Source organism: Xenopus laevis, chromosome 8S (assembly GCF_017654675.1).
Source record: "Xenopus laevis strain J_2021 chromosome 8S, Xenopus_laevis_v10.1, whole genome shotgun sequence".
In the NCBI taxonomy this organism is placed as follows: Eukaryota; Metazoa; Chordata; class Amphibia; order Anura; family Pipidae; genus Xenopus; species Xenopus laevis.
In genome coordinates, this window is record NC_054386.1 from 11,726,577 (window position 1) to 11,736,854 (window position 10,278).

Genomic DNA, 10,278 nt, shown 5'->3' on the forward strand with positions numbered 1-10,278 from the left:
AAATAGGCTCCCCAAGGCCGCCCCCAAAACCCTCAGACCTTTAAGGGGCCTATATATAAATATCATACCTCCCAACTGTCCTGTTTTTAGGGGGACAGCTCAACCCGCAGTCCCTCATTTGTACTGGAAAGTCCTGTTTTTTTCTGCACTAAACAGCCAGAAAAAGAAACAAAGTTTCTAATTTAATTGGCTTTTGGCAGAGAGCCCAGAACAGCCACAGCTTCAGATAAGATACTTTTGTAACAATTTCGAGATAAGCAAATAAGTAATTGTAACAATATAAGATAACAGGTCCCTTTGGAGAAGTTAAGCTTAAAGGGCAATTCACCTTCATTAGCAAAACTGTAATAACCAATAAAAAAAAACCCCACAGACTCTACGCCAGCTTAAAATTAAAAAACGAGAGATTGGTCGCCGCAAAAACGAGGCGATTAGTCGCCAAAACTCCCCAAAAAGCCCTGTGTGGCCTGACCCTTAAGAGTCAGCATCCCTCGTCTTCCAGCCCTGACTCTCACCCAGGCCAGCTCGCAAGCAACGCGTCACTCACATTTATAGGCGTGGCTACAGTATGTGGAGGCGGGGTTTAAAAGAAACTAGCGGCATTTTTCAACTTGTGCGCTAACGAGCATGTCAGAGAGACTCAAACGGCGCAGGAGAGCAGCTGCCAGAGGAGGTATTTTTGCTATGGAAAAAAATAAGCCCTATAGGTAAATATAGAGAACAGGGTAAGGTGTTTAGGTTTACACTAGAGAGACACCTGTGTGTGCAGCTTCAATCAGCGCTATTTGAACTCTCGGTGTCAAACTCAGCGCGGGGTATAGAGGCGGCTATACTCCAACAAATACGGTACTTGTGCAGTTTAAACGGGACCGAGTCAGAGTCTGACTTCTATCAATTGTCTCCTTAGGCTTTTACCTTATTACATTTACCTTATTCCTTCATGTAGCGACAGCGCAGCTCGTGTGTGTGTTTATTCCTCACCTGTCTGTGCAGCCCACTGGAATCAGGAGGTTCCAGCAAAGAGTTTTTTTTAATCGATACAAAAACAGCAACTTTTAAAGTTACATTCCTTTATGTTTTTTTATAGAAGTCTTCTAAAATGTCAGCTGCTTGTTCTAGAGCCAAAAGTGCTGTATTGTGTATCTTAAAGGAGTGGTTCACCTTGAAGTTAACTTTTAGTAGGTCGTAGAGCGGCTAATTCTGAGCAACTTTTCAATTGGTCTTCATTATTTATTATTTTTTATAGTTTGCCTTTTTTGTTTAATTATTTGCCTATTTGTGTTATGTTTATTATTGGGGCATAAATCACACTGTATATTATGTTTATTATCGGGGGCAGAAATGAGACACATTGAGACACAAGTGCCCTACATACACTGCACCTCTGACAAATATATTTGGATTCTTTGTGGGTTGTCCCAGTTGGTTTGATGTAGTGTCAAACAAATGTCCAGATGCTTCCAGATACTTTATACATGATATATATGTTTGATTGGCCAAATTATCTTGCATGTACCACCCCCTGAAAACAAGAACATGTTGGTATAGCCGATGTCTGTGCCCCTCTGTTCATAGTTACCTGTGATCTGAGGATTGTGCTGTCTGTGCTTGTTTGTAGGAGCCGTTGGCATGGACTCAGCAAGGAACACGGACAGTGTTGAGCAGTTGGCTTGGAAGTATATGGTACAGTCATTCTGACATGGAATTGTTGCATTGGTAGGAGAAGAATTACAAGAGAAAGGAGAAAGCAGTTTACAGAAATGTGACAGTTTGAAAGGTTCCTTGTATGTTGTCTAAGGAGCGCACAATACACAGAGGGGACGGGAAGGGGGGAGAGCGACAGAGGGGAGGGAAAGGGGGGAGAGCGACAGAGGGGAGGGGAAGGGGGAGAGCGACAGAGGGGAGGGGAGAGCGACAGAGGGGAGGGGGAGAGCGACAGAGGGGAGGGGGAGAGCGACAGAGGGAGGGAAAGGGGGAGAGCGACAGAGGGGAGGGGAAAGGGTGAGAGCGACAGAAGGGAGGAGAAGGGGGAGAGCGACAGAGGGGAGGGGAAGGGGGGCGAACAACAAGGGGAGGGGAAAGGGGGAGAGCGACAGAGGGGAGGAGAAGGGGGAGCACGACAGAGGGGGAAGTGGGAGAGCGACAGAGGGGGGAAGGGGGAGAGCGACAGAGGGAGGGAAAGGGGGGAGAGCGAAAGAGGGGAGGGCAAGGGTGAGAGTGACAGAGGGGAGGGGAAGGGGGGAGAACGACAGAGGGAAGGGGGGAGAACTACAGGGGAGGGGAAGGGGGAGAGCGACAGAGGGAGGGGAAGGGGAGAGAGCGACAGAGGGGGGAAACCAAAGAGGGCTGTGAAAACTTACTAGGGATGGGCAGGAGACAATTTAAGAGGTACCTGCCCAGCTTCCCCCTATCATTGCCCCCACAGCCCTGTGTGGAGGATTTGATAATTGACAGAATGCACAAATTATGAATTCTCTTCATGGCTTCTTTTCAGTAATAACCATTTTTTCTTACTTTCATCCTAATCTCCATGAGCTCTTAATAGTTTTTGCACTGCAGGTGGGTTATGCCTCAAAATGTCACATGTGATGTTCTCCTCACCATGGATTGCACCAGGGCTGTTCAACTGGAGATACACCAGATTTAATATTTTATGACTTCCTTTAATAACGTCATCATGTTAAAAGGGATCTCCACTCAAAACTGGTTGCATCATGAAAGAGAATGTAATTCGGAGCAACAATCCAATATACATTAATTACATTATTAAAAGTATGAATTGAACATTTCACTAGTATTAAAAGGTCTCGAGGAGAACTGACTTCTTCTACATTGTTTGAAGAATCAGACCCAGAAAACAGAGGGATGAACAGATACAAATATTGATATCATTGAACATATATAATTAATATATATTGGAATGTTTCTTAGAAATGTTGCTTTTTTAGGGTATGTTTTCCTTTAAAGGAGAAGGAAAGCTACGGAGGCATTTTATTGCCAGTAGATCAGCTGCAATAGTGCAAGCTAGAATGCTATATTTATTCTGTAGAATGTTTTACCATACCTGAGTAAAAAGCTCTAGAAACTCTCTGTTTGTTTAGGATAGGAGCTGCCATATTAGTTTGGTGTGACATCACTTCCTGCCTGAGTCTCTCCCTGCTCTGGGCTCAGATTACAGTAGAGAAGGGAGGGGGGAGAGAGAGAGAGGAGCAAACTGAGCATGCTCTTGCCCAGGGCAAGGAGGTTTAAGCTGAAGGCAGGAAGTCTGATACAGAAGCCCATGAGTACACAATAGAAGGAAAGAAATGCAGTGTTTCTTTTGACAGGGGACTCAGAGCAACATTACTTGGGGGGTTTACTGGTATATTTAGATGGACCTTTCTGATAAGGCTTACTTAGTTTTAACCTTTCCTTCTCCTTTAATCTAACTGAGCTGCAGCATTTTTGTATATTGGATAATAGGGCAAGTCAAACTGAAAAAAGTAGATTTTCACTTTCTTCTTGAGAAACCACTATAATTATTTGGGTCTCTGATGTCCCCTTGAGTCCCAGTGTCATAACCCCCCCCATCCATCTCTGTCCCTTAATCACAACAATTGAATCTTCTGTATCAAACGCCTAATCATTTCTCAAAAGATAATAACGCTTTCTCTCTTTTAGCAAAAATGTAAAGTAGAATCCAGCACTGAATCCGAATCTGACAACAATTTTGAGGTACTGAGTGTTTGCTTTTGGTAAAGTCATTATGGAAAAAAAATTAGCTTGAAATTCAGATTTTTTTAATTTGAATTTTCACTTCGACCTTTGATAAATCTGCCCCCTAAGTGTACTTGTCATGCATCACAGAGACTAAATAAACAAAAAGGCAATGCAAAAAAAAAACTGCTCCTTTGCTGCAGTTTGGTTGAGATTTGTAGTCGGGCAACTAATCTCCCTGTATCTGCCTGTGTGCCCTGACCCTTAGTGTATTTTCCTGTCTCTGGAAGCAGGTAAGTCTTCTGCCAGGCAGGGTGGAAGGAGAGGGCTAGTGCTGAAACTTACCAGCAGCAGCAGGATCGCTAGATCAGCTCTTGTGTTGGGGGTAGGGTTGCCTTCCTTGTCTTCCTATATTGCATCAAGCAATATTTTAACGGCAACGCCGGTAAAGTACCGGCCAGGTGGCAACTGTAATTGGGGGATTTGCAGCAGCAAGTCTTTGGCACCTGGTACTCTGTTAACCCTTGCAGTGACTACTGGATGGAACAGGAGCCCCTGCAGGTGGAAAGCACCTGGCCAGTGTGCATGCTTTGTAGAAGCTTGTTCTGTAAGGCACCTCTGTAGTCGCGCTTCTTCTCTATCTGGCTTCATTAAGTGGTGCAGGTTGATCATGAGGCTGTTCTATGCACTTTTCCTGGAGCTGTTTTAAAGCATGTTTGCTTGAGTTTGCAGCCTTAATGCAATAGAAGCAGCTGCTGCCTGTGATTGCCGATCTCGGTGAGTTTCTCTTTGCGCACTATTTTCTTGCGCCATTGCTGATGTTTTAAGTGCTGTTTTTTTTCTCTTAGCCATGTTGTCTTCCTCAGAAGATAGAGCCTATGATATGGAAAGATCTAAAAGTCATTGAATTAAGGCTATCTAGAGATTATGCAAAAATTATTAGTTCTGAGAATTAAAAAAATTATCATTTCTGAGAATTGTCAGCAGGATGTGCTTGAGGTTGTGTCTCAATTTATGTCATGGTTCAAGTCTGGCATACAGCAAACTTTGGATGCGTTTAAAGCTTCTACCCAATCTCTGCCTCAGGCTAGTACTTATTCAGCTCAATTAGAAGAGGCCAATCTACAGGAAAATCCACCTAAGGTTGATGTGGAGGTGGCTAGGCTCGCCAAGAAGACTGCGATTCTGGTAAATGATGGGGCAAGTTTCAAAGATCCAATCGATCACAATGTGGATGTGGTTCTGAAGAGTTTGAATCTTCTGCAGTGTCTTTTAGATCAAGGGTTGCTACTGCCTCTGTAGTTTGCTTCATTAGATTATGGTTGACGCTGTTGGCCCAAGATATGGAGGATGGGGTGTCTCACTAAGATATGAAATCTTCTCTGGAGATTATCCAGTTTACAGCTGATTACCTATATTAGAAACAAGTCTATTTACCTAGTTTTTATTTTTATGCTGAACTGTTCCTTTAAAGGTTCCTTTAAAACCCTACCCCCCTTCCTCCTCCCCCCCAGCCTAGCTGCTACCCCTGGCAAATGCCCCTAACTTTTTACTTACCCCTCAGTGCAGAGTCATGCATCAGAGGTTACGGCAGCCAACTTTTGGGTCTTCGTGCCTTCTTCAGCCGCTTCTGCAATTTCCGGCAATTTTGACGCATGCGCAGTGGTTGTGACCCGGGAAATTGCTCCAACTGCGCATGCTCCGCCCACTCCGGTCTTGTTGTCAGATTACCAAAGACCAGGAATATGGCTGCCGTGAACTCCGACCCCTGAATCTGCACTGTAAAGAGGAAAATGACTAAATACATTGAGGCGTCATAAATTGGACCCAAGTCTGCTAATCCTTCCCCATTTATGACTTGCTTTCACTTTCTGATGTGTTTTGCTTGTTCTTAATCAGATATTTGGAGAGGGGTTTCCAGCAACTATGGGACATGGAAGCTCAAGAAGAACTGGCTCTCTGGCGTTGCAGGTGTGTTGGCGCGTCATAATTGAGGCACTTTTTACATTTCAATTAACAGACATGGCTATAAAAGCTCCCGTCCTATTAAATAAAACTTCTAGGAAAATGTTCTACTCTTTTTAATTGCAGTTTCTAGATCCATATGAAGCAGATTCTGAAGAGACTGCAACGCATTCGGATTGTAGCATACAGAGCCATTTCCCAGGTGATAGTGATCCGGTGGTTCAGCACTCCACCCCCCGAGAAAACAAAGGGATCGGAGCTTTTTGTGGCCCACAGGGTTCTGCATTATTACCCATCAGTACCCATGGTTCTCTTTGGGACAGTTCAGATATTCCAGTGGTCACAAGTAGTGATGTTTGGATGAAATCTGGGGCAGATCTAGAGACTACACCACATACTCCATTAAAATACTTTTATAGTCCCAGCAAAATGACAGGCTTTTCAGATCTGTCCATGGACTCTGGAGTGGTGACTGAAGTGTCAGCCTTGCAGGCTTGTCCCTTCCTAGCAAAAGCTGAAGACGCAACAACGGCTCCACCTCATTCTGCTTCTGGTCCAACCAGTGTGACATCAGAGGAGAATAGTGACTTCAATATATATGACAGCTTTCATATGGCGAAACGTAAACTGGGACTTAAAATGGATAGCAGCTATGAAAAATCAAAAAGAAAGAGAGCTCGAATTGCAGAGATAATGGTGAGTTTTTGGGGTTCGTGAACTGTGAGCTTCTGGGGCTGTGGCCAGTAGGGATGTGCGGGCTGGTCTGACTCCCACGGGTTTGGGCCGACCTTGCACCCCCTTTTTGGCAACCTTACAAATGGCTTCAGACTGTTCACCCCGCCCCTTTTGTGATGTCATTGGTGAGGCGTCAGCGCGGGTCTATAAAAGGAACCCGGAAGTCAGGCTCGGGCGGGTCGCAGACGTGTGCTGGTTGGGATAAATCCAACCTCCACATCACTAGTGGCCAGGGTGCAAAGCTTAAAGGCTGTGTAGGGGGAGATTCAGCAACCGCGTTTATTTACTAGGATACTTTACAAAAGCCTAGATGATTGTAAGATAGAAAGATATTTGGGGGAAATAGTTACCTGCCGCCATAGATACCGACTGCTCAAGCTCTACTGTATATTTGCAACCTTGTCATGCGAGGGGGGGGGGGGACCTGATCAGATGTTGCACTTGAACCAAAAACTCCAGTATCCACAGCTTTAGATCCAGAATACTTAATTGATGGACTATTGTACACAGGGGATGGTAGTGACATTTCTGTGACAAGGGGGGGGGGAATCACAAAATAGGTGTATATTGTAGGAATAGGAATCCTAATTTGGATATGTAAATTAGCAGCAGGTAGGGAAATCACAAGATTTTTTGTCACAAAATAATTTTTTCCCACCTTTCCTTCTGCATATGCAAATTAGGATTTGGTTCGGTATTTGGCCGAATCTTTCACCCGGGATTCAGCTGAATCCCAAATAGTGGATTGGGTGCATCCCTAGTATATTGTGCTCTGGAGTAATTAGCAGCCAGTTAGAGACTTGTGTCTGCAGTTGAGTCATTGCTCTGGGTTACAACTATACTTGTATTTCACAATGCTCCTTTCACCCGTATATTTAATTTCTTATCTAAGTTTCCCTCTCTGCTTCCCCCCCCCACAGGAGTAAAGCAAATCACCTAAGGTCATCTCTTGGCAGAAATGGGGAAAATGTATTTTCAAATAAAGAATAGTGTGTAAAAGTCATCTTTATTGGAGTCCCTTTCCTTGTTGCTGACTTTAACAACATTTACAATCCAGTATATTTTTTATGTACAGAACAGAACCAACGGCCGGCTAACGGTTTGTATGAAAATACTGGATTATATGGTTCATGAAATGTCAGTAGGTTTCCTTTGGAAATATAAAACACATTTTGTTCTTAAGGCAGAGACACACGTTGCTATTTTGGGAGATTAGTCGCCCATCGACTTCTTTGAGCGATTAATCTCCCCAAACTGACTTCCCACCGTCTCGGCTAGAATGTAAAATCACTGGCGGGATGGAACTCGGAAGTTGCCCGAAGTTTCCTTGTGAGGCAACTTTGATCAACTTCGGTAAAAGAAGTGTTCCGAGTGCCATCCTGCCGGCGAGTCGGGAAGATTAGTTGCTCGAAGGAGAGGCGATTTTTTGCCGGGCGACTAATTCTCCCTCAATCTTGGCGTGTGCCCTTACCCTAAAGGAACAGCTCAGTGTAAAAATGAATCTAGATAGACTGTGATAAAAAAAATGTTTCTAATTTAGTCCATTACCCAAAAATGGAATCTATAAAGGTTGGAATAAACAGATGTCTAATCTAATAGTCAGAACCCAACTTCCTGCTTTGCAGCTCTCAGTCATTACCCTCACTCAGGATTTGCCATTATTTCCCCCACTCTATGGGGTTTATTTATCAAAGAGTGAAGTTAGAGATCACCTCAGTCCTCTAGAGTGAAATTCCCCCACTCTCCATTCATTTCTATAGGATTTTGAAAGGCGTATTTATCAAAGGATGAACTTTCACTTTCACCCATTGATAAATACTCTTGTAAAAATCCCATAGAAATGAATGGAGAGTGGGGGAATTTCACTCTAGAGTAGTGATGTGCGGGTCGGCCCAATACCCGGGGGTCAGGTTCGGGCTAACTTCATGGGACCCGGCTGAGCTCTTCTTCCTGCTCTCCCCGCCTGCCACCTTACACTGCCGGTTTTATAGCCGTGCGCCTGCTTGCCCCGCCCCTTTTGTGACATGATCGGTGGGTCTATAAAAGGAACCCAGAAGTCGGGTGGGTTCAGGTTGGGTTAAAGCCGACCAGCACATCACTACTTGAGGACTGTGGTGATTTCTTAACTTCACTCTTTAAAGCAGTGATCCCCAACCAGTAGCTCGTGAGCAACATGTTGCTCTCCAACCCTTGGATGTTGCTCCCAGTGGCCTCAAAGCTGATGCTTATTTTTGAATTCAAGGCTTGGAGGCAAGTTTTGGTTGTATAAAAACCAGTTGTACTGCCAAACAGAGACTCAATGTAGGTTGACAATCCACATAGGGGCTACTAAATGGCCAATCACAGCACTTATTTGGCACCCCAAGAACATTTTTCATGCTTGTGTTGCTCCCCAACTCAATTTACTTCTGAATGTTGCTCACGGGTTCAAAAGGTTGGGGATCCCTGCTTTAAAGGGATACTGTCACGGGAAAAAACATTTTTTTCAAAATGAATCAGTTAATAGTGCTGCTCCAGCAGAATTTTGCGCTGAAATCCATTTCTCAAAAGAGCAAACAGATTTTTTTATATTCAATTTTGAAATCTGACATGGGGCTAGACATATTGTCAATTTCCCAGCTGCCCCAAGTCATGTGACTTGTGCTCTGATAAACTTCAATCACTCTTTACTGCTGTGCTGCAAATTGGAGTGATATCACCCCCTCCCTTCCCCCCCCCCAGCAGCCAAACAAAAGAACAATGGGAAGGTAACCAGATAACAGCTCCTTAACACAGGATAACAGCTGCCTGGTAGATCTAAGAACAACACTCAGTAAAAACCCATGTCCCACTGAGACACATTCAGTCACATTGAGAAGGAAAAACAGCAGCCTGCCAGAAAGCATTTCTCTTCTAAAGTGCAGGCACAAGTCACATGACCAGGGGCAGCTGGGAAATTGACAATATGTCTAGCCCCATGTCAGATTTCAAAATTGAATATCAAAAAATCTGTTTGCTCTTTTGAGAAATGGATTTCAGTGCAGAATTCTGCTGGAGTAGCACTATTAACTGATTCATTTAATAAATATACCCCTTTCTCACTTATGGCTGATGAAGTTTCAAAACATCAAGGTTTCCTCATATCTTCCCATACTATTTCTTTACAGTCTCAACACATTAATGAAAGGCTTAACCCATTTAATCTTTTCATCTGACTGGAACCTTCCCCTACGACACAAAATCAATCCCTCTCATTATAACCTCTGTTTTCTCCCCAAAGTTACACATTTGTGATATTTTGTAATAGAGAACAGTAATGCAACTAAGCCTGCGTGGGTCCTGCTGCAGAACTTGCACCACTGCTTTTATTTCCATACACACAAATGCATTGGGAACACTGCACATTCTATTCCAAATCAAAACATGAAGATAAATGTATCACATTTGTGTTATTCCTTTACAGAAAGTGAAGAAAAGGGAAATATTAGGCTGTTCCAAAAAAAAATAGCAGTGTCTGAATTCTTCTTTACAAACTCAAACATTCACTGTATAAACTGAAAAATGTTTCAAGATTTTGCTTTCCTTTGAATGACTGAACTAATATTTAGTTGTATAACCAGTGTTTCTGAGAACTGCTGCACATCTGTGTTGTATGGAGTCCACCAACTTCTGGCACCTGTTACATTCCACAATTCTTCTGCATTTCTTGGTTTTGTCTCACAAACAGCATTTTTGATGTCACCCCACAAGTTTTCTATTGGATTCAGTGTCAGACTGGGATGCCAGGGGCCCACCAGAAATCCTTAGACCATGGACCCACTTTCTAAATTATTATTCCTCCTCTCCCATTCTCCTAGAATTTTATATCTACTTTCTATAGTCTTCCATTATTAAGCATTTTTC

General features: G+C 43.5%; 1 protein-coding gene across 2 annotated transcripts; it reads left to right on the forward strand.

The window, feature by feature from the left end:
• Positions 1 to 524: 524 nt before the first annotated feature.
• On the forward strand, positions 525 to 7,389 carry LOC108699776. 2 transcript variants are annotated; one of them, XM_018232326.2, is made up of 6 exons: positions 525 to 673; positions 1,619 to 1,683; positions 3,661 to 3,714; positions 5,596 to 5,667; positions 5,788 to 6,357; positions 7,317 to 7,389. In XM_018232326.2, the coding sequence occupies exons 1-6, from the start codon at positions 628 to 630 to the stop codon at positions 7,320 to 7,322; spliced, it is 813 nt and encodes a 270-aa protein (XP_018087815.1). In that variant the 5' UTR covers positions 525 to 627; the 3' UTR covers positions 7,323 to 7,389. The 2 variants fall into 2 exon arrangements, with proteins under 2 accessions (XP_018087815.1, XP_018087816.1); XM_018232327.2 differs by lacking the exon at positions 525 to 673 and adding an exon at positions 787 to 846.
• The last annotated feature ends 2,889 nt before the right edge of the window (positions 7,390 to 10,278 follow it).

What these genes read in the sequence shown, in the direction of transcription:
- LOC108699776 (XM_018232326.2), top strand. Translation starts at nt 628, where the DNA reads ATGTCAGAGAGACTCAAACGGCGCAGGAGAGCAGCTGCCAGAGGAG. An exon ending in GAGAGCAGCTGCCAGAGGAG is followed by an intron (nt 674 to 1,618) that starts GTATTTTTGCTA and finishes GCTTGTTTGTAG; the next exon opens with GAGCCGTTGGCATGGACTCA. An exon ending in CTGGCTCTCTGGCGTTGCAG is followed by an intron (nt 5,668 to 5,787) that starts GTGTGTTGGCGC and finishes TTTTAATTGCAG; the next exon opens with TTTCTAGATCCATATGAAGC.